The sequence below is a fragment of the Otolemur garnettii genome, unplaced genomic scaffold, assembly GCF_000181295.1.
Source record: "Otolemur garnettii isolate 467f Iridium unplaced genomic scaffold, OtoGar3 scaffold00009, whole genome shotgun sequence".
Lineage (NCBI taxonomy): Eukaryota > Metazoa > Chordata > Mammalia > Primates > Galagidae > Otolemur > Otolemur garnettii.
Window position 1 is genome coordinate 22,267,429 of NW_003852404.1, and position 27,964 is coordinate 22,295,392.

At 34.2% G+C, this 27,964-nt stretch overlaps 1 protein-coding gene across 11 annotated transcripts in view; it reads left to right on the plus strand.

Annotated features, from left to right (window-relative positions):
• ROBO2 (roundabout guidance receptor 2) overlaps positions 1-27,964 on the plus strand; it is a 595,724-nt gene that overhangs the window by 421,023 nt on the left and 146,737 nt on the right. For all 11 annotated transcript variants that reach the window (XM_023509678.1, XM_023509679.1, XM_023509681.1 and 8 more), the window contains exon 5: positions 13,665-13,803. In XM_023509678.1, coding sequence (XP_023365446.1) covers positions 13,665-13,803 — 139 coding nt within the window. The remainder of the gene's footprint in view (positions 1-13,664; positions 13,804-27,964) is intronic.

Sequence of the window (27,964 nt, forward strand, 5' to 3'; positions counted from 1 at the left end):
AAAAAAAAAAAAAAAAATTGTTTTCTACTTTTTAACATTTCAAAGTAAGATATGCATAGTCTTAGCTCATGGTTAAAAGACTATACATACAAATATAAAATCAAAATTAAAGAAAGACCCATAAATAAACTCTTTTGTTATAATATTCATATCCTTTTGACCTTAAGAGCTGAAGGACATTTTAGTGAGAGGAATTCAGTTACTAGGTTAAAAACTGATTAGAACTATAGCATAGAAGTTGTGGAGAAAGCACTGGGCAGGAGAAAATTGGGAACAGAGAAGATGACCAAATAAATAAAAGTGAGTAAGCTATCACTAGGCCACTATGTAAGATTAAAAGAAAAATAAGTGGCAGAAAATTGGGGCAAATCAATCATAAAAATGCCTGAAATGAAATATTACCTTAGAATACCTTAAAGTCTCATTCCAGTTTCTACACACACACACACACACACACACACGCAAATGGAGTCTGTGTATTAGGTATATACAGATATACATGAGTCTTAATGAAAGTTTGCACTATTGCAGATATTATGTGATTTTGAAGGTGCATGAAATCATTGTGATTTTTAATTATTTTTCTGTGCCAGTAAAAATAATTCTCTACTTCTGTGCATGTTCAGATCCCTATTTCTGGTGATTACTTCAGGACACACCTGAGTGTAGTACCAAAGTCTTCAACAGGTTCCTCAAGAAAACCCTGCCACAGTTTGAGAGCTGCCGTCCCATTGTGTAAGGGGACTGGATGGAAAGAGCCATAGGATGATTTCCATTCCATTCTGAGAGTTAAGATGGTGCTTTATGCATCTACCAGAGTGCAAGCTGCTCTTTTCAATAACTCTGAGTACCGAGTAATCTCTGGTAATGCTCCCTGTGGATACTAAGCAGCTTTAAATCCCAAATGACAAATCCAGGAAGAATCTCATAATTCATTAAAGGAATTGAGTAGTAGAACTAAAAGTGTTCAAAGTATGCATGTAAATTTCTATCCTGCAGAGCTCGGACAAGTGTCAGTTTGCCCTTAAATTTCATGCAATCTTCTTTAAGAGTCTCAAAATGTGCTCCACTCTCTAGTGAATAAAATACAGTTTTGCCTGGTAAGATATGAAATTAGTAGTCACTAAACATTAGCATTGAAAACCCACAAGGACAGCTCTTCTATTTAAAGAAACACTCATTCCTATTTTTCTGTAACTGCCAAAAGCTTTGAAATAGAAAAATGTAGTATTATTGCAGTATAGGCTGCCTTCAGGAGGAAATTGAAAGGGTTTAAATTCATTATCCAAGCAATTAGACTTACCAATAATGAGACTGTGTTATGAAATATTTACTCTACTTTCCCTAAAGACATGTTGAGAACTACTGGGGATCCCTAAACATGTCAGGAGTTATGGGAGAACTTCTAAATTATTTTGAAAATACCTATCAACCACAGAGATTGAATTTGTCTAGAGGCAGTTTCTCTGGGAGAATTGATTTAGGAAGCTGAGAAACGTTTATCTGATGGTGTAAACTAGTCAGAACTGACCCGAGAGGTTACATGTACAATATTAAGTCGAGGGAAAAACTAAAATTCCATTATTGATAAGAAACCAACATCCAAAGCCAGAAGAAATATACAAGCGATGGCCCAAATCAAGTATTGCCTGAGAAAGCCTCTCTATACTTTGATTTTCTGTTCTGCGAGGTCATAAAATAAACAGTGTGACATTTATAGTGAGGCCTCCTTTATGTTGTTTTTTGTGCAGTTACACCTAGTACATGCTTTCTAATGAACTTCTTTATATTTCATCATTGGTAGATACTATCATTTCCGACCTAATGTTTATAAAGATGAAACTGACTGCATTTCCACCTCCCTTTATTTTATTTTCACAGAGCAGCAATTCTACTTTATAAATCTGGCTACCAGAACCACTTTGTGGCTACCGAAGGTTTCTAAATATCTTTTGTAACTCAATCTTTACTTTAGGATATATCGTACAAAAATACTAACTGATGATATCTAATTGTTCACAAAATGTAACTCACTTATAAATGGCAAGAAAAATAATGAAAGGAATAAAGGTTCTTTTCCAGTACAGTAAGTACCTACTTTCTGAGACCCATTGCTGGGGAGGAACATCTTCTCACTTTTTCTAGTATTTTGATTCTTTATTAAGTAAGTTTGAGCTTTGAAATTTTATAGTTTAAAAATTCAACTTACATTTTTAAAAAGGGTCCTTTTGACAAAGACATGATCAGTGGAAACTAATTTTCAAATAGTTATTTTGTCACGCTCTATGAATGATATATTCTCGTTGATGTTAGAAGTATTTTCTGGCCATGAAATACCATCCCACTTAAGTAGACAGTCTCAAATCTAAAAATCAGCTATAGGTATTATAGTCTGAGATGGCCCTACAATTTATGGCATGGCATAAATGTTTTCATGAAGAACACCTAGAATTTTACATATGTTAAGTAGTAAAGCTCTTGAAGACAGAAAACGTGAAATTGAAATACATGATTAAATTTCTAATGAGTAGATTTCAGTTTACTGCTATTCAAAATTTAACCGCTTAAAAAAAAAAAAAAGACATATGGATTTTTTCAAATGGTTTTTGAATGTTTATCAAAGTAATTCATGGAAACAGAGTTTATCCAAAGCCTGGGGAATACTTAAGTGTTACTGAACTTAAAATGAAATAAATATCTTGCCCCCCACATTCCCTAATTCACACATTCACATTAACCTGTGTCATGTGTGCAAAAAAAATTACTCATCTTTGAACTTTCCTCCAAGTTTGTTTTATCTCTTTTTCTTCTGGGACTTATTTTCCTATTTCTGAATATGTGCTTATTCTGCTAATTATTGAGATGTCAATTTCATTGTTGGACTTCCTACTTTTAAAGATAATAATTTGGCCCACTTGAATCCTCTTCTGTAACTCCTTACCGTCTTGCCCTCACTTCCCCCTTCTTTTTTTCCTTCCAGTATACTAACTTTAAAAATATTGGTCATATTAATAATTAGCTTTTGAATTAGTATAACTGTGTAAATATTATCAACTGTAACCTGGGTGTTATGCCATTAGCCCTTCATTTCCTTTCTGGCACTATTTTTGTTCTTTGAATTAATAATAAATTCATTTTTCCCATTTTAATTATTTGTCTTTACTGCTCATAAGTCTTTGAGATCTCTAACAGAAGTTTTAAAATCTTTTAAATATATTTTTATTTATTCATTTTAATTTTATAGAGAAGGCGTATGGATGTGTCGCCCAAGTGGAAGTTTAGTGGCCCAGACATAGCTCATTGCAGCCTCGAATTGCTGGGCTCAAGATACCTACCAACTTTGGCCTCCAGAGTATAAACCCCCAATTTTTATATTTTAGCTATTACATTTTCCCTCACTAAAGCCTTCAGATCTCCTGCCTACCCCCACTGGGACAGGTGGTGTCATTTAGGTCTATTCCATAAAATGATTTTGTCTTCCATTGCTCCAATGTTGGATTTGCTATTTTCTACATCTTATACTTGTTTTTTTCTTGGTTAACCCCTTGGTGAATCCCCATTCTCCCCTGCTTGATTCCCACTAAATTAAAATAAATAAGTTTTATTTCCCTCTGTGCACATGTGTGCTCATTGTCTGGTTCCAATTTAATAGTGAATACATGTGGTATTTTTTCCCATTCTTTAGATCCTTCACTTAGATTAATCTTCTCCAGTTCCAATCCAATTGTCACAAAAGGCCTTCATTCATCCTTCTTAATGGCTGAGTAGTATTCTATATAGACCACATTTTGTTAATGCACTCATGAATTAATGGGCACTTGTGTTGACTTAATATCTTTGCAATTGTGAACTTTGCTACAATGTACATTGAAGTGCAGGTGTCTTTTAAATAAAATGACTTCTTTCCTTTGAGTTAATGCCCAGTAGTGGGATTGCTGGACCAAATGGTAGGTCTACATTTAGTTCTTTGGGGAATCTACACACTGTTTTCCATAGAGGTGGGACTGACTTGCAGTTTTGATGTATATAGTGTTCATTCTCTCCACATTCATGCCAGCAGCTACTGTTTTTGGACTTTCTAATACAGCCAATTCTAACTGGGGTAAGGTAATATCTCACAGTGGTTTTGATAGTGACATCGATCGTTTTTCATATGTTCATTGGCCATTTGTCCATCTTCTTTTGAATAACTTCTGTCATGTCTCTCACCCATTTTTTTTAATGGAGTTGTTTGTTTTTCCTAGTTGATTTACTTTAGTTCTTTGTAGACTTTGGTTATTAACTGTTTGTTGGGAGTTAATTTATCAACTTTAGTTCTTTGTAGACTTTGGTTATTAACTGTTTGTTGGGAGTTAGTTTATCAACTTTAGTTCTTTGTAGACTTTGGTTATTAACTGTTTGTTGAGATTTAATTTATCAAATCACATTTATTTATTTTTGTTGCAGTGTGATTGCCTTTGATGTCTACTTCATAAATTCTTTGACCAGGCCAACATCTAGAAGAGTTTTTACATTTTCTTCTAGAATTCTTATGGTTTTATGGATTATATTTAAGTCTTTTATTCTTCTTGAATTAGTTTTGTGATTTCTGAGTGATATGGATCCTATCTTATTCTTCTACATGTGGCTATCCAACTTTCCCAGCACCATTTATTGAATAGCACTTCTTTTCTTCAGTGTCTATTATCTGCTTTGTCAATTATTAATTGTCTGTATGTGTATGGTTTTATAACTGGGTTTTCTATTCTGTCTCATTAGCCTATGTCTCTATTTTTGTATCAAGGTCATGTTGTTTTGATTACTTCAGCCTTGTAGGATAGTTTGAAATCTGATAATGTGATGCCTCCAGATTTGTTCTTTTGCTTAAGATTACTTTGGTTATCCAGGCTCTTTTCCTGTTTTAAGCAAAGAGTAGAGTTATTTTTCTAGATCTGTGAAATATGACATTGCTACTTGGATGGGAATTTCATTGAATCAGTAAATCACTTTAAGTAGAATGGACAGTTTAACAATGTTGATTCTACTGATCCATGAGCGTATGTTTTTCCATTTGTTGGTGTTGTCTACAGTTTCTTTCTTTAGTGTTTTGTAATTCTCTTTGTAGTGATCTTTCATCTCCTTGGTTAAGTTTATTTCTAGGTATTTCAATTTCTTTGTAGCTATTGGTATTGAGTCTTTGATTTAACTCTCACCTTGACTCTATTATTGGTGCATAGAAATGCCACTGACTTGTGTACAGTGATTTTGTAAAAAAAAAAAAAAGAGAGAGAGATTTTGCTGAATTTATTTATCAATTCCAAGAGTCTCTTGTTGGAGTTTTAGGGTTTTCTAAATATAAGATCATATAATCAGCAAACAACGATAGTTAGTTTTCCTTTCTTGATTTGGATATCCTCTATTTCTCTCTATTGTCTGATTACTCTGGCTAGGACATTGAGCTATATATTAAATAGCAGTGGTAACAATGGACACATTTGTCTTGTTCCAGTTCTTAGTTAGAAAGATTTTAACTTTTCCCTATTCAGTATGATGTTGGCAGTGCATTTGTCATATATGACTTTTATGATCTTGAGATATGTTTCTTCTATGCTTCATTTGTCAAGAATTTGTACCATGAAAGGGACTGAATTTTGTCAAATGCTATTCTGTATCTATCATGATGATCGTATGGTGTTTGTTTTTGCTTCTTTTATGTGCTGAATCATTTATTGTTGACTCATCCTTGCATTCTTGGGATGAAGCCCATTTGGTCAGGTTATTTATGTGCTGATGAATTTAGCTTGATAGTATTTTATTGAGGATTTTTTACTCTATATTCATAAAGGATATTGGTCTATAGTTTTATTTCTCTTTTTTTGTCATGTTCTTTGCTGGCTTTGGCATCAAGGTAACACACTGGCTTTGTAGAATGAATTAGGGAGGATTCTCTTTATATCAACATTATGAAATAATTTCTTCAGTATTGGCCCCACTTCTTCTCTATAGGTCTGATAAAATTATGCTGTGAATTCATCTAATTGGGGCTTCTTTTGTTGTAGGATGTTTTTTTTTCTACTTAAAATTTATTGCTCATTATTTTTCTGTCCATTATTTTTCTGGGGTTCTATTTCTTCCTAATTGAAGCTTGGGAGCTTGTGTTTTTCCAGAAATTTGTTCATTTCTTCTACATTTTTGATTTTATGTGCATAGTGATTTTCAAAGTATTCACAGATGGTGTTTCATATTTCTGTGGTATCAGTTTTAATATCTCCTTCTTTATTCCTAATTGAGCTAATTAGGGCCACTTTTTCCTATTCCTGGTTAATCTAGCAAGAAGCCTATCAATTTTATTTATTTTTTCAAACAACTATTTGTTTCATTGATCCTTTGTTTGTTGTTGTTCTTTGTCTTCCATTTCAATTAGTTCTGCTCTTGGCTCAGTTGTGTCTTTTCTTCTGCTGCTGCTGGCTTTGGGTTTGGCTTAGTATTCCTTTTTTAGCTCCTTGAGATGTGTCATTAGATTGTTAATTTGTGATATTTCTATCTTTTTAATGTAGGCATTTTAGGCAATGATTTATTCCTTTAGGATTACTCTTCCTGAATCCTATAGATTTTTGTACCTTTCACTCCATTTGTCACTCAGAAAGACAAAAGGAAGAATCTTTTGATTTCCATCTCAATTTTATTATTGATCCAATAAGTGTTCAGCAGCATGTTTTCTCAATTTTCATAACTTTGCGTCAAACTGAGTTTTTCTCTTAGAGTTGTTATCCAGTTTTATTCCACTATAGTCTGAGAAGATACTTAGCATGATTTCCAAACATCAAAATTTTCTTCAAATGCTTCTCTACCTTTATTTGCTCTTACTCTTTTTCTCCACTCTCTTTTCTATATTGTACTCTAGAAGCTTTCTTCAAATGGCATCTGAGCTATTGTAGATTATCCATATTTCATTGCTGTTAACAAAAAAAGACTACTAGAAATTGTGCCAGCTGATGATTTCCACTATCATATATTCAGATTAGGAAGTAGACATTTTATTGTAGATGCGCACAGATATTGGAGCTAGTAATGTTGCTTTTCAGACAGTGGATGAGAGATAGTAGTTGACAGACTGATATTACTTCAATAATACTAAGATAAATCTATGAGGAAAGATTTCTCAAAACCAAACTTTAAGGAATATCAATATTTTATTCATTATCCATGGCATTTATTTAAGAATTCAATATACGCTATTATTAAAGTCAAGATTTTTGTTAGCAATATAGTAATTTTTTGAGTATATTTTTTAAGTATCTACTATTATGTTCCAATCCCTGTGTAAATGCTTAACTAATGGTGCAATTAAGAGACAAGACCCCTGATCTTGGTAGGATTCTTATATCATTGTACCCACAATAACATTAAACTTTTCTTTTGAAGGATGGCAAGAAAGGCACTTAATTTTCCTCTAGGAACATTACCTATGTTTGTCTTTGATTCAAAGGATGATTTCTCTCAGGTGAGAAAATTTTAGGCAAAAAAATAATGTAGTCAAAATTTATTTAATCATAATAGAATGGTTCAATTATTATCACTTTTTATGGAGAGACAAAATAATTCAAATTGAATCACTGTCAATCCAACCCTCACCTCACATATGCGCAGTTAAATAAATGGAGACCTACTAGGTCAAGGCATCTGACTTCCCAGTTTAATAGACACTACAGAGTGGCAGGTCTTTCTGGAGCAGGTGAAATCAAGATAAGGTTTACAAGTAGTGGTTAGCTCCGACTTAATGGACTTATTTATATAATTACTGCCCCAAAATTTATAATGTCAAGCAAAGTTTATTTTAAATTGTTAAGGTCATCCTAGAAATAGGTGCTATGGTATAGCCATTGACAATGGCTATTTTCAATAAAAGAATACAGTTGAAAAGAGAAATTTGATCACCTGGCATTTAATCTCTTTAATTACTGCATGCATATAAGAAACTTAAGAGATAAGAGATATTATGCAACCTTATTTCAGATTCATAATATTTTTGTTAACTTGAATATTTTGTTTTCTGAATATTTTTGATGTAACTACAATGACACTTGGCATTTAATTTTATTATAGCCATATATAAAGTTTGATTTTCCAAAATGCCAGTTTAGAACAAAATTGACAGGACTACTTGAGAGCTGTACTTTACAGAGTAACTTACTAGCAAACAACACTACTGTCTCAAGAGAGGTTAACCTTGTAATCAAGTTATGCAGGTGATTCAAATCCAGTTAATCTCACATAAAAAAACGTTAATTGCATTGGCAAAGACATTGCCTCTGATCATTCCACAGTTATATAATTAGAGATCAGCCCATTCAGAGGGACTCTAATCTAATTGATAAGCAGTCAGCAAATAGCCCTGGAGATTTCTTCACATGTTTTGCAATATGTGGTTAGACATAAGGTTATAAGATGGAAAAATCAGTGACCTTATTTTGACATGCCTTAAAATTAAGTTTTCTTATTATTCAATACTTCAAGATTTTCAAACATATTTATTTTAACTCTACAAAGTCTATTGGGCTTTAAATAGGTATTGAGTATAATTACTTAACAACTTACTGGATGGTTCTATTATCAATTTATACTCTAATCCTTCTAAATTTCCATTTCTTTACAGATGATTTGAGACAAAAGAAGAGAACCAAGACCCTCCCTTGTAATTTTTGTGATTAGGGTCTGAAAGGAATTTAGCTTTGTATTTGGCTTATAATAACAGTAGCCACTGCTAATGGAAAGCACTTAAAAATGTGTTTTCAGCCTGTCCAAAATCTTTATGTTTTATTTTATTTTATTTTATTATTATTTTTTTTTTTTTTGCAGTTTTTGGCCGGGGCCGGGTTTGAACCCACCACCTCCAGTATATGGGGCCAGCGCCCTACTCCTTTGAACCACAGGCGCCGCCCCCAGCATCTTTAGTATTAAGTATTTATGTTTCTGATTATCAGATTTTTCTGGAAATAAAGTTTGGTTAAGGAAATTGAAAACATTTTTTACAAAATAATTCATCCATTTAAATAAACTTTAGGTTGATCTACAGTTTTTATCATATTGTTTTCTGCAGGCAATTATCAAAATTACAAAGCAGAAGGTGATTTTAGTATAATTAACAGAAAGCAGTTGGAATAATGAATTATGCAATTTAGAGATAATTGCTGAAAAATATGCTATGGAAATTCTCAGACTAATATTTTATAATTTGTGTCCAAACTCCAATGTCTCAGCAAATTCCCATGTTACTTAGTTGGACAGCAAAACCTCAGATAATTAAGCATAAAACTCATCACGATAGGTCTTATTGTTTCCATTTCTGCTATTCTTTGCATCCATTTTTTTCTCTCAATTGAATTATATTTTGTATAGGATGAGCCAATGCCAGGCTTCCAAAAATTGTATACCACATTATCAGCTGGTAATCTAGTTATCAGTTGGTAATCTAGTGGTTATCTAGTTGCTAAGCAACTAGATTCTGCTTGAGGGCAGAAGGCAAGAAGGAAAAGTTCATTGTCAAGTTCTGCAATCCTGCTGAGTTCATTAGAACAGCATCGGGGGGATTGTATATTTTGCTTCTGCTTCAAGTTGTAAACCAAATACTTCCACATGTCTCCTTACAAAAAATGGGGCTTAGAACATGTATGATAACCAAAAAATTATAAGGATCCTGATAGTATTCCCTGTAAGAAGAGATGGCTGAGATGTGTGGCATGTCTAATGTCACGTGTGCCTTTCAGAGCAATTACATGTACAATTTTGTGACCAGTAGCATATCAAGCAAAGCATGCCAAAACTTTGCCTGGAATATACATATGTATTTTAATGGAACTAGTGTTATATGTTTTGAAATTATTCTATACCCAGTAATAATGTCACAGAAACTTTCCATATTAGATAAGTAAACAGGTTTAATATTCCAATAACTTAATTTTTTGATATATGAGTTACAACAATTTATCCTAAAATGCCATATTTCCCAATGCAGCCAGCATTTCTGTAATGATCCTGTATATTTATTATTTTATTTGCTTTGAAAATTATGAATTATCAAAGTGATTATTCTGTATCATCATGTATTATAGATTAGGTGCTTTTCATGATTATTTTGGTTCTTCCAATCTTACACTTTCATTCTACTACTGATTGCTAATGTTGGCATGTCTGTCTTGTTCTGACTTTACTAGGAATTTTTTTTGTATTTTACTTTTAAAAAGCATTTTGGTGTTTAATTTCTCACAAATATCCACAGACGGTTTAACAAGTTTCTTTTGATTTCTTCTTTATTTAAACTTTTTTTTTACTGAAAAGTGTATGTGTATATACAGAGATGAGCAGATATATTTCCTTTCCCCTTCTTTTATAGAAGTAGCTTCCTATATGTCACTTAGAATTAATCTGACTTCAAGTAATAGAAAGCTAACAATGGCTTAAGCATAAGAAGTTCATTTTTGTCATACCCCCTGTTTCTACAATGAAAGTGTCTTACACACACATGTTCACACACACAAAAACACATACATGTGTATGCACACATAATATTCACGTTTTACCTGCCATTCTGCTTCAATTTGTTAAATGAAATTTGAGAATCTTTCTAGGTTTTCTTTTTCTCCCTCCACATCTAAGTCCCAGTTTTGATACCTCTTAAATCTATTTCTTTTCTATATTTTTAGAGCCAGTGTATGACTTAAAGCTGAAGTAATTTCTTATAACACTCTGACCTAATTCATTGCTCTATATTTCTCTTCTAGTTTATCTTTCACAGAACCGGAAAAAGGATCTTTTTCATAAGCTAATTAAAAATGTTGCTCTCTTGCTCAAAGTTCTTTCACAGCTCCCTATAACTCTCAGGGCACGGCTCACATTGCCTGGCGTAGAGGACAAGGCCTTAGGTCTTGCTAATCACCATCTGCCCCACTTGGTCTCCCATCCATTTCCTCCATGAAACCATGCTGCTGGCTATTCGTCATATTGGCCACTGAGCTCTAGGCCTGCGGGAGAGGCTGTTACCATGTTCTGAATGAATGAGTGGATGAAAGGGTGATCTCTCTAACTTGTTCATCCCTATTTTAGGTTATACTACAATACTCCTGTCAAAATCAGAGGGAGCAGGAAGGGTTTTCTCCTGACATTTTTCAATCTTGAGTGATATCAATAGTGGCTTAAGCCTCTTTAGCATTGAGTTAATGCAGTTTTTGCATGAATTGGATGAATAGCCCTGTGCAATAGCATAGAACAAGTGAATTCTGCTTCCTATACTAATGATTCATTTTTATTACAAGCATGTGGCACACTCATAAGAATACACTTATTCTATTGCCTATTTGCTCCCAAAAAGATAGCTCAGTATCAACTACACCAGCCCTGAAATAGCTGTTTAGGGCAAATAGTATCCACAACGCCGAAGAATAACATTAAATCATCCCGTCCAATGTGCAAATCTGCTCTGTTGTGTAGGGGCCACACTTGGCTGCTAATTAATTCTGGCTGCCTAAAATCTTTAGAAGAAATCATACTTGTCTTTAGTTTTGAATGAATTGTTTATAAATTCTGCATGAAAAATAACTTTCCATGATAAAATCCTATTTTTATTGCTTTACGGCTTGTGATTTTGGATTCCCACCATCCAGATACTGGAACACATGCAGGTCTGGGCTTGAAAAAAAAAAAAAAATTCTATCCCTACTGTCACATTCTCTGGAGAGATACACTTGTCTTCCCTCTATCTGCCCATGATAGCTGGCTCTATTGCAAGAAAACATTTCTTGTGCAACTTACACATTTCTTCTCCAACTTAGATCTTGATTTAGTCAATAAAATCATATACTCACTATGCATAAGTTATTTGAAGTCATTTATTTTTTTGACAATTTCCTGTAAAATGCATTTTAGTTTTTGTGCCACTCTGTTTCAAATTCTACATTAAAAAGTTTGAAACTAAAGTCCTAAGAGGTTAAATATGTCCAGATGGCCAGATAAAGTCTGTCAGCTTCCTGCAGATTTCATGTTTCTCTTCCTTCAGTCAGTCCCATTTCTACCTCAATAAGGAGTGATACTAAACTTACCTATGATTTGGAGACATGTGCTAACAAACTTTAAATGATAATAATTCCAGGGTCAGACCATTCTCCAAAAACAGGAAACTGTACGACAATGCAACCATTTGGAGATACAGAAAACTCCTTTTTGCTTTGTATTTTTCTTAGATGGTAAAATTTTTGTTGGTAGATATTTACTTTCTACTTTTATATAGAAGAATGTTAGAATACGATTTAACAGTGCAAGATACCGATTAATACACTACAACAGGATACTGACAAAAGTAAAAAAACTAAAGTTACATAGGGTAAAAATGGGTAAATGTCTTATACAGTTAGGAGGAAGCCGCTGAAAAAGCCTTAGAACATTCTCTATGACTGTAAACAGTTTACAATAATTAATAATGGCAGTCTTTGTACTTTAGAAAAAAAATCAGGTAGGTAACTTTCCATAGAGAGGTGAAAATATTCATGAGAGTATTGAGTCATTGTCAAAAAGCAGCTTAAGTTGAAGCTTTAGAGAACATGTGTAATGGCACATTTTTGGTTTCCTCTAGTATTCTTTTTTCCTCTTTTGAGACAGAGTCTGACTTTGTCACCCTCATTAGAGTGTTGTGGCGTCACAACTCACAGTAACCTCAAACTCCTGGGCTCAAGCAATCCTCTTGTCTCACCATCCTGAGTAGCTGGGACTACAGGTGCCTGCCCCAGTGCCCAGCTAATTTTTAGAGATAGGGACTGGCTCTTGCTCAGGCTGGTCTCAAACTTGTGAGCTCAAGTGATCTACCCTCCTCGGCTTCCCAGAGTGCTAAGATTATAGGTGTGAGCCACCATGCCCTGCTGGCATTCTTGAGGATTATTGATATATTTCCTGTTGCCATATTTTCCATTCATTTCAACTTTTAATTTCCCCACTCTAAAAGATGATAATAGATTATTTCTTTCATATCTGTGTGTTTCTGTAGAATTGTGTTCTGATTTTTTTATGATAGGATCCACCTATCCACTTAGTTAAGGAATTCATGGAAAAATCAATTTAATATTTTTTATGCAGGTCTGTATGGTCTTATTTATAAACCATAGCTATTCCTGTGTTCCAAAATATTTTATTTTGGCTGGCACACAGGCTCATACCTGTAATCCTAGCACTCTATGAAGCCGAAGCAGATGGATTGTTTGAGCTCAGGAGTTCAAGACCAGCCTGATTATGAGCAAGAACCCCTCTCTAATAAAAATATAAAAACTAGCCAGGTGTTATGATGGGCACCTATAGTCTCAGCTACTTGGGAGGCAGAGGGAAGAGAAATTCTTGAGTCAAAGAGTTTGAGATTGCTGTGAGCTATGATGATGCCACAGCACTCTACCCAAGGTGACAGAGTGAGACTCTGTCTCCAAAAAAAAAAAAAAAAAAAGTGTTTAAATAAATAAATAAAATGTCATTTTATTGAATTATTTTAGATTGATAAGACCTTACCAAGACCTAGTTGACATGCATGCAGGTTTAGGTGATGCCACAGATAAACTAGGTTTCTTTTGTTTTCCCATAATTTACTAAAAACAGGCAAAACCGTTCCTCTCATTTTACATTGCTGTTTTTTTTCTTCCCCCCACCCCCAGAACGACCCACGTTTCTCAGGAGGCCAATTAACCAGGTGGTGCTGGAGGAGGAAGCTGTAGAATTTCGCTGTCAGGTCCAGGGAGACCCTCAACCAACTGTGAGATGGAAGAAAGATGATGCGGACTTGCCAAGAGGAAGGTAAGAACATCATAGAGATGGAAACGCGTTTGAGACCGATGAGTAACTAAGGAAAAGACAGTCAAAACTCCACTACCGAACAGTCTTGTGTCCTGGGGTATCATTTTCACACCTATGATAGTTATACACGCAAGCCACATATCTGCTGCGTGCATGAAAGTTTCCCAGGCGTTTGATGTCACTTTCCGATGAATCTTCACATTGATGCCTAAGCCTTCCTTCACTCCATCCATTGTTCCCAGACACCTCGGATTCCTGAGGTGCTTCCTTCTGACCCTTTTGTGGGATGGTCCTACTTGACCATCTGCCCTGCTCCCACAGTGCTTTATCCAACTGGGCACCATTTGTCTGTCTTCATTATTCAAAGCATCACTGGAAAGAAGCTGCTGAGTATCGCCGATGTTAGGATCTAGAAGAGGAAAGGAAAGATTATCGAGCCCCATGCTGAAAAGGCACCAAGTGGGATTTGTCATTTGGGGACCCCCCCTCACTTTCTGGATATTCATGGGGACCTTCACTTCCATCTCTTTCCTATTCTTCTTATCACCAAACCCTAAAACCAATCTCTCAATTCTGTACCATATCCCAAATACTTGTCTTTGTTTATAAAAATGATTTCAACATATTTTTGTTTAAATTTTCCTGTCTTTTAAGATTTAAAAAAATAATGCAAGTGATTTTTGGTGTTTCTTTCTTTTTTTCTTTCTTTCTTTTTAATTGAGATAGGGTATCACTTCATCACTCTGGGTAGAGTGCCTTCACAGCTCGCCGCAGCAACCTCAAATTCTTGGGTTCAAGCGATTCTCTTGCTTCAGCCACCCTAGTAGCTGAGACTACTTGTGCCACCATACCGGCTATTTTGTTTTTGTTTTTGTTGTTTAGCAGGTCCTAGCTGTGTTCAAACCCACAGCCCCAGAGCCTGTGGCCAGCGCCCTAACCACTGAGCATAGGCGCCCTGGTTAATACAATGAGCAGTTGTATCTTTATTTTGCAGTCCTCATCCTACCTGCTTACTTTACAGCCATCATGCCTACTCTAACTGTTGTCTACATAAAATTATACCCCCTGCTTTTTTTCTAATTTCGCTTCAAAAAAAAAAAAATAGGTTTCACTTAACTGAGTGAAATTAAGCCTGCTTCCCCAGAGGGCATATACTGCTGTGTGCTTCATCATTATCCTTACTGTCCTGAATTTATATGCTCATTTCAAAATCTCAGTTTTATATTTCCCTAGTTTGATGATACTCTACTTTCATTCCAAAGTCATGCCATCAACAACATTGACTTCAGATGACCCAACATTTCAAATAGTCAGGGAGAGAGCCTTTACAATCCATAGAAATAAAACAAGTGAACATGTTAGTTGAGTTAGTTTTTCAGCCTTTATAGTGCTTCCTTCATCATTTTAATGCAAGACATCTACTTGGGTTTGCAAATGTGAGGTCCCGTGTGCCTTGACAGTGGAAAAGCAGGTTAAATATCAAGGAGAATTTATAGAATTAAGTTGTTGGTGTCCATCCTTAATGTATAGTCAATAACTTTCTTCAAATTTAAGAGCATATAGTAGATAATTTTTAAATGTTAATGGAAGAATAGGAAATTAATTATGTATTAAAACTTATTATGTATATTAGTTGAGTACAAATTACTGGGAGTATGTATCTGTGTCCATTTAAAAGAATACCTTTAATTATGGAATAATTTGAAATTTATGAGAGTATTATAAAGTTAGTACAAAGAATTCCTGCACACCCTGTACCTACTTTTCCTTGCTGCAAACATTTTACAAGACAATGAAATATCTGTCATGCTTAATGAACAGATGTTGATATGTAATAATTAAATGATGTTTAAATAATTAAAGGTTTTTTTTTATTTCACCAGTCTTTCATAAATATCTTCCTTCTGCTCCAGGATCCAATCCAGGGTATTTATTTAGTTGGGGATTGTAGGTGCTTGGCTTTTGCATTTTGTTATCATGTCATCCCAATGTCTGGTGTGAGACAGGTTCTTAGCATTTTCTAGTGTTCATGACCTTAATCATCTTGAAGAGAAGGACTGGTTATGTGTGCTGTGGAATGCCACCCAAACTTGAGTGAATCTAATGTTTCCTCATATTAGACTGAGTTTATGGGTTTTCTGTCACAGACCTGACAGGAACTCATTGCATAATATCAGGGGTAGGTGGGTCACTTCTCAAAGGTTTTGATAAGGTTCTGTGCTTGTGGCTCAAGTGGCTAAGGTGCCAGGCACATATACCTAAGGTGGCAGGTTCGAATACAGCCTGTGCCTGCCAAACAACAATGACAGCTGCAACCAAAAAATAGTCAGGCGTTGTGGTGGGCGTCTGTTGTCCCAGCTACTTGGGAGGCGGAGGCAGGAGACTCACTTGATCCCATGAGTTGGAGGTTGCTGTGAGCTGTGATGCCATGGCACTCTATCCAGGGGGACAGCCTGAGGCTCTGTCTCAAAAAAAAAAAAAAGTTTTGATACAAACTGTGTTGTAGTCCATTATTTCACTTCCAAGAAACACAGTCAGCAGCGTCCTTTCTGATTTACCCTTGCAAGTTTCAACTGGCTTATTGGTGTTTCTGGGAAGGTTTCAGTTGTGTCCATCCACATGGATTTTACCGTTTTTTGATTTTTGTGTATCTCCAAACTTTTGTAATGACACACGTATATGATATTCACCTAACACCACTGGTGACCTTGTCATCTTTTAAACATGAAACAAGGTCAAATTGAATAATAGAAAGTTGTAAGAGTGTGTTACATTTTAGCATGTATATGTTTCTGAATCAAGGTAACCTAAAACTTAATCAAGACCAAGACCAGTTTGATTTTTCCCAGTTGATTAGTGTAGTTGTAAACCTGACAACTTTAGGTGCTCAACTATTCTTCATATCTGGTCAAATTCATTTGCTTCAAAGTTTAAATAATGCATGCATAGCAGACGACAGTATTCAAAGTACATTTTTAGAGGGTATGATATTAAGGCCTTTAAAAACAAGATTATAATTTTGAGACATCTTACCTTTGCTCACTCCCTTTAAACCATTTTTATAGCTTCAGTCTTTTTTTTTTTTTTTTTTTATAGCTTCAGTCTTTATTTTCCTGCTACTGGCATGATACTGCTGCAGTACTTTGTGTAACCAGCTAAATATTTTTGAAGTATTAGGCAAATGGAAGTGCTGTGTAAGCTTTAAATTGTTATGTTAGAAAGGCTTAAAGCAGGGATCAGTGCAACACAGAAATTGAGGTCAGTATTTTTATCGTAAGAGAAGCATATACTTTTTTTTCTTGAATTTTCCATCTTCAAATGATATTTCAAAGAAGCTTATTCATCTCTAGATTTCTACACATTAGCATAAGCTTCACTTTTGCATAATGAGGGAGAAAGTCTACAATAGAGACTTGGTGAAAGATAACAGTAATGACTTTTAGGCAACCGTGGGCTAAATCAACAACATTGATTCTATTACACTATTTAGGTCTGAGACTAGGGAGATGGCCATTGTTCTTGCATAAGCAATTGGCGTGGGGGATGACATTTCTTTGGCTTAACATTTAATGAAATTTGAATAAGGTTTGTGTAGTGGTTCATGCTTAACGCATTTATAGTAAAGCTTTGTAGGGCAGCTGCATAGCCTGTAATTACCATGTAAGTAATATGTGACTATTTTTCTTTTGGAGACAAGAAAAGCTTTTCAATTCAAGTTTAAATTTATGAAATGCTGCGGAGAGCTATTTAAACCTTCAACACAGAAGAAGATAACTGTGCCAACCTTTCAGTAACCAGAGATGAATTAAGGGAGGGTTTTTTTTCCCTTGCCATGAAAATATTTTTTAAAGTAGTACTCATGTGCCTGTGTATTTTATTTAGTCTTAAACTCCTGACCTTTCTCAGTAAAAACCTTTAATGAAATTATGACATACTCTCGGTGAGTTATAGTAAAACATTTTCTGATTAGATGAACGTTTCAGTAAGGTAAGAAACATAGCAAGTCCCACAATAACCCTTATGTCCAACAAGAAAATCACGTGGACATTTTCCATCTGACCATGAGACCGAATGGGAAGAAGCTTCTGCATTATACACATCACTGCCAAAGCATTAATTCCTTGCAGAAACTTCTAAAGATATTACCATTTCACAACTGAATATTTTCGGAAGCACAGTAATACGGTGCCAGGCTTCACTCTTTTCCCCCAGGGGGGTCTCAAAACATATGTGTTCAAATAAATCAACACTCACTCATCCATTTGAGGTAGAATTTTACACAGCTGTATGAAAATAAAGTAAGTCGTGGAAACAAAAAGGAATAAGGCATTTTAAAACAGTCTGGACTGATTATGGTTTTAACAATCACTTGTTAAGCATAATTTAAATTGTGTAAGAGACGCTTTAAGGTTTACCTACATTTCTTGAGTGCTCACTGCATTTATAATGCTTATTTTAGCAAGATAAATGTACATTTATCAATTCCTTATTTTTTATTTTATATTAACAAGATTAGGCACTGTGGGAAAGTATTTACACACTGACTATAGTAAAGAAAGTAAGTTGAAATTGTTTTAGTTTCCTCCTTGGATACTTCATGTTTCTTTTGCAGTCAAACCTAGAATGTCTTGCTTTTTAGTACTCTAGTGATAATCAAGTTTGTTATGTGGTAGAGGTCGCCAGTATTTACAAATGTGGCAATGTTCCCTCTTACACACCAGGTTCCATCACAACATAGGGATGGTATATATCTTTGCTATACCCCAAATATATATGACTGAAGCGCCTTGAAAAATGTCTTGTGTTTACGTAAAAAAAAACAAAATATAATACATTTCCAGCCAAATAAATGAACTTGAAATGTATCAACATGTCAATATTCTGTTAAATCTAATATTAATGAGAATTAAAAAAAAAACCCTCAAAATTTGGATAAGAAGGTAGTGTGATTAATTGTGATTTCTTTTCTAGACATGTCAGAAAAATTATATATTTCGGTTAATGATTAACAGCTTTAAAAAATTAGCAACAATAGATATAATATTTTCTATGACCATACAATCTTCAGCATTTCACCATCAGCTCCATGATATTTTTTATCCCATTCTTACTTATTTTCTAAACTAACTCTACAGTGACACTAACGTCACCTATAAGGATCTACAATAGAGAAAAGAATGTTCACAATAGCTTGTCAGAGGAAAAGGGGATAGAATTTGCCATTTACATTCTTATGTATGCCTGCAAATTCTAAGTGCTGCTGATGGCTTGTACATAGTGCCTGTAATTCATGAATATTTCATAAAAATAGAATAGAGACGAGAGAATAAGAGTTTCAAGATATATAGAGCAAAATTCTATCAATTTTCCTGAACCCACTGACAAATCACTTTTCATAAATTGAAATCTATTTTAAGAGAGAATTTTTAGAGTTTTTAGTTCCATGAAATATGAGATTCACATAAAGAAGAACTGAATAGAATTACTTATAATTCCTTTTTTTAGGTGGCATTTTGACACCAAGTGAATCTTTCCACTTAGCACTGAAATATGTTCTTATAGTAATTGTTTAGCAGCTCCAATGTTTAGATCACGTGCTTCTGGGATACAGAGTTCCTGAACAGGTGCTCGGCCACCCTGCTGAGGAGATCGGCCTTCTTCACATATACCGTGTGCTTCAAGGACGTGTGGTAATTTGGACTCTTGATAAATAACCATGCTGACTAGGTTGGCTGGGAAAGTTTGGGCAATTAAAATGATTTTAATAAAACAGGAAACAAATAAGAATAGGAGAACAACAATGTACACAAAATATTGTGACATTTGAAAAAATGGACTCGTCCATAAAAGTCAGAAATATAAAGAAAAGGGTCAATAAAATTGTGTGCCTTTATTGTCTTAGCTTTTTTTGTCTAAAAATATTAGAAACTGCATGGGCAACTACTGTGGGATCGTTTATTACAGATGACCATAGCAGAAAGGCTGTTACAAGAGATTTTAACTTTAAGGTGATTCTATCACTGTTTGGTCATTTATATTTAGTTGCACTCCTATTTTCTTGAAATTATGTTCAATGGATTTCTTTGCCACTAATCAGGAATGTGATCTTGAGTAACCTATTTAAATTCTTTATGTTTTACATAAAGGACCAGGAATATAGTGATAATAATGGTTATCCTATGGTTTGACTCATATGCACAGGCTGAACAAATATGTCTTAGATTGTAACCCAAAAGGTTATTAGAAGGGTGTAACTTTTCAAAGTACTGTAAATATTGTACAATGGATGCACATGCAATCAGCTCCAGTGTTATAAATCCACCTGATGGGTGTCATTTGCTAGTTATATAGATAACTACAAAGAAAAATGATTAATACTGGAAAACATAAAATATAATATTTTATGTAGTAATTACACATTTCCCTTTAGCCAAATGATTTTCAGATAAACACATATATTATTTATTCAATATATTTGAATAATTATTTGATGAACAATATATGCGTTTATTTATTATTATTTATTCAATAGATAGCCGTTGTGCTTTTAAATTATATAGGTGCATTTATAAATTTTGCCAGTCCCTGTACAAGCTTAAAATTTGCCACTCATTTTCCTATGTCTGGCAAATTGCATATCCTTCATGTATTGTTTCCTGGCCCAAGTATAATCAGATTTCTGGATTGGAAACTTCACATTTCAAACAGTACGCTCTACTAATTATCTGCTGGTAATAATAATGCCATTATTGTAAGAAGGTTGCGTAATAATAAGAACACATATTTTGGAGAAATTATCATGTGCCATGTACTCCAATAAATGCTTTTTATGCACACTAATTTAATTATTTTAAAGAATAGTGTTGCAGCATAATATTATATTACTCCCATTTGAGGGATGTGGAAACAGAAGTTTCAAGACGTTGAGTGTTTAAGTTACACATTAAAAATGTTAGGGCCAGAACTTTATTTATAATCTGTCCAACATGAAATCTGTATTTTAAACTAATGGGAATAATAATTATGTGATTATTAATTGTTTATGGACCTGAGTCAGCTACAGATTTTATGTATCAGATGAAAATTTAGATTATCAGTTAGTAATATATATTATGAATAACTAAACAGACATAATATCCTGCATTATAGGTAGGGGTAATTTTTAGACTAGTTTCATAAGCCAAGTATGAAGTATCTTGGTATTTTGGACATTTGAACTTGGAACAGTTAAGGTTTACTTTCCGGGAAACTGAAGATATAAATTTTGTTTACAAACAGAATTAATTGGCAACTCTCAGATGGATGCCAGGATGGTACTTTTTCTGTGTTTTCATCAAATAGGTGCTAATAGTTGCTGTTAACACAAAACTAATTGCCACCTATGGTGGGAAGTGCAAGTTGCCTACTCCTGTGACCACCCTGGCCATCTGTTGAGAATTTCAGCTTGGGAACAATGCTGGAGCTGGTGTCCAATTTGGGTTCTGGCCAGTGGTCAACTAACAAGCTGGGACACACTTGGAATATGAAATGCCTTGAAGTCAGAGACGCTCTGCTATCCATTAACTGACAGCTCTTGTATGTGGGCAGAGCCAAGACCAGGTGCCAGTTTGCAGAGGAAAAGACCTGTCTGAGAGCCACCTGTCATTGGCATGCGGGTAACGTCCACCACAGGAGCCACAGTAGGCGTGCTTCTTCCATCAAAGTGTGGCATGTTAGCGCATTTATTTAGGCTGAGGTAGGGACTAGAGGAACATTTTACCTTATGCCAAACTGTAAGGAAATGCTAAAGACCTACCAGGCGTCAGTGACCATGTCATACCATATCACATCGGTGGATTCTATGGTGACAACTCAAAATAGTTAGAGAAACATGGTAATTCTCCTTTCTTCCACTATTAGGGGGGAAAAAAAGTAAAAACAAAAAACAAACAAGCAAATAAAAAAAAAAACTAAGAAAACTAAAATGAATTGTCCAACCTGAAATTAAAATTAATCCTGTACCTAATAATTCAGGAAGACTGACTTCTAGACTCTCTATTTCCTACCTAATAAATATTTTGTCTGATTTTCACACAGAAATTTTATAATAGTTTCACAGGAAAAACTACTTTTGATCTAGTTTTTCCAGTTAACTAAATTGAGAAAGCAGGACAAAAAACAAAGAATAATGGGAGACCCAGAATGACAATGCCATGATGGATTTGGAACATGACTTTGTTAGTGTATGAAGGAGATACAATTGCCAAAGATGAGAGACAGGAGGAAAAATACTCTCAAAGTATTTTAAGGATATCATAGTACCCTATTCCATTTTAGTAAAGTCAGTTCTTGGAGAAAACTATTTTAGTGGTTAACATACTATTCCATTCATTGGAGTTTTATCTTAAAAGGATATATTTGGAAATGAGAAGTTAGAACTGGGGTATGGTGAATCTTTGCCAAGAATTAGAAGTTCCTCTGAGAAGGGGATTCATCATAAAGATCTGTGGGTTATACTGTGACAAGATCTTAGGGTAGAAATTATGCTAATTAATCTTATGATCTTGATGTTATAATTACAAAAGTTATTGTAATACCTTTCAACTTATTTAACAAACGTGTAGGCATTTGAAACCTTTACAAAAAATACCAGGTTGGGTATTCTGCATCTTCACAATTCATATAACAAATGACACTTGTTATAAAAAACATGTTTGTTGAAAACCATGAACACCCTGAACAGTAACCCACATTTCCTAATAGTTACACCATAAAAAACAGGGAAAAAACATTCAGTAAATCAGGCCTGTTATCTTTATTTGAATGATTTACTGAAAAAAAAAATTGAGTAAATCAGGCCTGTTAAAATATTTTTATCCTGAATATGAATATTTATAGTAAGTTATATTTGTTTTTTTTGTTGTTGTTGTTTTTTGAGACAGAGTCTCACTGTCACCCTTGGTAGAGTACTGTGGCGTCACAGCTCACAGCAACTTCCAATTCCTGGCCTTAGGCAATTCTCTTGCCTCAGCCTCCAGAGTAGCTTGGGACTACGGGCACCTGCCATAATACCCACCTATTTTTTGTTGCCATTTGGCTGGGGCCTGCTTTGAACCCACCACCCTCAGTATATGGGGCTGGCACCCTACCTACTGACCCACAAGCTCCAACTTATAGTAAGTTATATTATAGTCAACTTTCTCAAAAGAAAAATAAAAATCTTCACCTTAGACTAATAATATATTTCAAAAATTATTAAAAAAATATCAAATAGATTCATGAAACATTTCTATGGGTGTCTATGTGTTTATATTCCAGCAAATAAAAAAAGAGAACTCTGTCCTCAAGGATTTGAGTGGGAGGTGTGAGATATACATAACATTATTAAATGAGGCAAACTATATAAAAACTAATAGCCAAGACACTTTAGAATTTCAAAATACGAAAGATTATTTCCACATGGCACTAGAGATGAGACGGAAAGGGAAATCAGAACCTGTAACTGGAGCTGCATAGGCTGTGTCAAAGGAAGGGGGCAGCCGGAGAAGGCTCTGGAAAGTGGAGGGGAGAGAGGGGTGTCACTTAGGGCTACAAAAGTTAGTGCAGACTCTTATAAAAGCCTTTTATTCTGAGTGAAGTGTTTACACAGAGCATACTATGGAATGAGGATTCATTGAAGCACGTGGAATGGAAATACATCTTTCTCGTTTTAGAAAATTGTTTCTTATATTTATATATAGGGTCACTTGAGCAGAGGATGTTTACAAGGAGGCGTTCCTGGTAGGAAGTTGTTTGAAAGGTAATTAGGGGAATACTTTTGGGTGTTTCCTGTTTCTCTGTTAAATATACAAACAGGGATATTAATGCCTTTTTAAAAATTAAATTGGAAATTGATTGAATCATTGTATGTATCCATTTTCTCAGGGTTCCTGAGAAAAGAGAGGTGAGAGCAATACTGATGTTTATGATGAAAAACTAGTTGAAAGCTATTGTGCTTCATAAATAGAGAATTTAAAAGATGTCTTGCTCATTCTAATCATTTATAATCATATGATAGTGTTTTATGTCACTGAATCCAAGGTAGAATTGATTGTGCAATCTAATGGTAATTTTTTTCTGAGTTAAGGAGGGAAGAAATGACCAAATCAACTATGGCATGCCATCTATGATAAGATGAGCTGTTAAAATAGGAAAAACGTGCATCTTAAAATGTATTATTTATGAGAGTAATAGCTGATGTTTACAATTAATTTACATAGAAATGATCATTTAGTCTCTACAATTTTCTCATGAAACAGATACTGTTATGCCTATTTTACAAATGAAGGATCTGAGGGGCAAATAAAAGTGGAAGAGAAAGACTTGAATCTTGTGCTTCAGAACCTAAGCTCACTCTTTTAACTCCTAGTATGGGAATTCATTTGTAATGAAACTTATATTAAAAATAATAACAAAAGCTGTGATTTCCTCAAAGGCCCACAGATTTTCTGCCTGGTGGTTACACAGTTTATAATTACTCGTTCCAAAACATTTAATTATGAAGTCTTTCTTTAACAGAGGAAAAAAATGAATCTTAGAGATAATAAAAAGCATCCTCGGGGTCAATGAACCCCGTGTAGCAAAGCTGAAAGTAAACTGCAGAGCTCTCTGATATGTCAAGCTTCTGTTCAGCCTCTCCCTCACCTTTTCTCCTTCATGAAAAAGACCCACTTCCAACTCTATATGGAAGTGCTATAAACTTGCTTTGTTCTTCTTAAAAATAATCTCTTTGTCACCCTAAAAATAAATAAATAAAACATTAAATCTGTCATTTCTTATTTTTGATTCAGAATACCCTCTGCTGACTGTCAACTTTTTTGTCTTTTTGTGTTTACATATAACTTTCTAACAGAATATAGTGCTCAGCTTATCATTATTGCAAGTATTTATTTCTCTACCTCCCTGATACCTTTTGCCATATTTACCTTGAATCCCAAATATCTGGACCTATGTCTGGTACAAAGTGCTCGGTAGTTACACATTTGATACAGTGGCTCTCATTTAGAGTCAATTTTTTCCCCCACTTCCTGAATGATGTTTGACAAAGTCTGGAGACTACCCAATTTGCCACAGTTGGAAGACTGAATGCTGTTGGTATCTAGTGGATATAGGCTAAGAAGGCTGCAAAATGTTTTACTATGCACAGGATAATTCCCAAATTAAGGAATAATCTGGCCCCAAATGTCCACAGTGTTGAGGTTTAAAAACTCTGATTTAGTGGAAAAGCTGTCTGGGCATTGCTTAAATGTTATTTTATATTATTTTAATTTCTGTTGCCCTAATGAGAGGGTAAAAATAATGGAATTCAAGGAAATAGATTTCAGAGATAACGATCTTTCCTTATTGCCTTAGATATGACAGTTACACCAAGTGAGATGGAAAATAATACTATAATTGGGTTTGACATAAATACTTCGTTGTTTAACACCAGAAGAAAGCTTGTTGGTTCATTAATTATTGGAGAAGAATGTATATTTTTGCACATTTTCTGGAATATATAAGAGAGGAAATTCTTCTTTATACTCCTTCCTCATCAAACAGTTGCTAAATTGATGAAACGAGTGAGGAGTACCTTAATTAGAGAAGTGTCCGGATCCTTCATTTTCAAATAAATCTACCAACCCACAAGGTACGTGACACATCAATGATCAGAAGTGCCCCATGTGGCTGTGTTGAATTTATAAATTATTCCATAAACACGTTTCAAGAGGAAGTTTCTGTTGGCAGGAGAAAAGAGGAGAGACAGCCTTTTGAATCTTCCATATCATAGCTCAGACTAAACATCCCTCTAATAATGCAGAAGCCTCCGGTAGCTCAGCTGGCGCTCAGTTTGAACACTGATGAAAGAGAGATCTTGGAGTTGTCCAGCAAAGACAGCAAGGCCACGAAGTAGACAGCATTTTTTAAAAAATATTTTATCCAGAATCTACTGTCCCTTATTCCACAGAGTTCCTTCTCTGCTCAGAAGATTGCAAGGGGAACAGGCGCTATTTGTCAAAAAACTTCTGGTTTGAGCTGCAAGCTCTGTGGATTCTTGTGGATTTAATCTCTAAAGTATTTTGTTAAATGAACCTAAAGTTGTAATTAATTTCTAGGGAAATACAGGACTGTGCAATATATCTACCTTTCCAAGTTAAACAATTCAATTCTAGTTTTTTGGTTCCTTTTTTATAAATTCAAATTGCCTTGAAAATCTTTAAGCCAATAAAATAATTATATCCAAATGGAAGGATAATTTCCTCTACCTTCACAACTTTATTGGTTCCAGCATATCCTTAATTGCAGCACATTTGCATTTTGTTTTTGCAAAATTTCAAAGTTATATTTAAAAATTTTTTGGAAATAATACCTGTAACATTTTTAAAATAATTTAAAAGTAATGATTACATGTCTTACATTTAAGTCTTTTATTCATTTTGAATTAATTTTTGTGAGTGGTAGAGAGAGAGAGAGGTCCTGTTTCATTTTTCTGCATATGGCTATCCAATTTTCCTAGCACCATTTACTCAATAGCACTTCTTTTCCCTACTATAAACTATTATGTGCGTTGTCAAAGATTAGTTGGCTGTATGTTTTATGTCTGGGTTCTCTGTTCTATTCTATTGGTCTGTGTCTTTATTTTTGTAGCAATGCCATGTTGTTTGGGGTGCTATAGCCTTGTAGTATAGTTTGAATCTGGTAATGTGATGCCTCCAGATTTGTTCTTTTAGCTAAAGATTACTTTGGATATCCATGATCTTTTCTGGTTCCAAACAAAGCATAGCATATTTTTTTTTCTTGGTTGGTTAAATGTGACATTGGTATTTTGATAGAAAATGCATTGAATCTGTAAATCACATTAAGTAGTATAGATATTTTAGTGATGACTATATATGTCATAAAATCTTATAAATTACTATATTTTTAAACCTCTAAACTTTATTACATATATAATTGTCTGTAATATATAATTATAAAATATGTGTAGTAAAACCTTGAACATTTATTGTAATATATTACAAAAAGTTGTCTAAATGTGATATATGATATATTTTCATGATATTTTACAATATATATTTTACAAGTAATACATAATATAAATATATATCTAAAGTTTTGAAATTTTAAAAAATACATGTATTTTCAATATTTTACAAGATAAAAACATACTAATGAAATATATATGTTTAAATCTTTAAATTTTTAAGGGCTTTCAACTTTGTGGAAGCCAGAATGACTATACCATAAAGTAACATTTAAGTTCTCTTCAGTTTTAAGAAAAATAATGTCATTAACAGGGATAGGTCAGTACACACTCTGCACATATTTATAGTCTAATGTCAAAATGAAATAATAACATCTCAGTGACAAAAGGTAAATCTAATTATAAAATAATAATATATAGTCCTTGATGCTAATATTGATATAAATATGATATTTATTAGTAATGAGATATAGACATAATTTTATTATATATATTTAATCTTAAAATTAATTTTCATCTTAATTATTTTTAGTTGTTATGCCTGAGTCTTTTATTACTCCTAAAGTTCAATCTTGAACTTCTTTATCTAGGCAACAGATGTGCGTGTGTGAAGAGAATACAATATAATTTTTTTCAACCCTCAATCTTGCAGCAAATGTCACGTTAACAAGAGAAAAAACAAACAAAAAAAAACACATTCAGTCTGTGTGTAATGCACATCACATAAGAAGAAAGTAACTTAGGTTTAGGAGTCTGGCTTATTATATACTATCTTCAACAAAGAACATAAATTTTAGAGAAGCAACATGAAATCAGTCCTAGGCTTCCAAAGGTGGGAAAACTGTGGGTAGGAGTAAAGTTTACTCTTCGTTTCTTCTGGAGCCATCTCTGAGCTGATACAAGTTGTAAAGGTGAATTTATATCCTGTCTTTAAGTGGGAAATGTGGGGAGGAGGGTGGAAAGACCTTTTGTCTTTGTAAATCTCTGTCCTGCTTTTAGACTGAGAGAAAAAGTAGAAAGAGAGTTCCTCTGCATCTTAGCTGTCTTCAGCTTAAGAATTTTTCAAATACCAGGAAGGTACACCCTGCTTTCCTTCATGGGGTTTACAGAGGAAGACACAGAACAAGCACAGGTGTGAACAAAGATATTTTCTCTAAGTTGTAACTACTTTGCTCCATG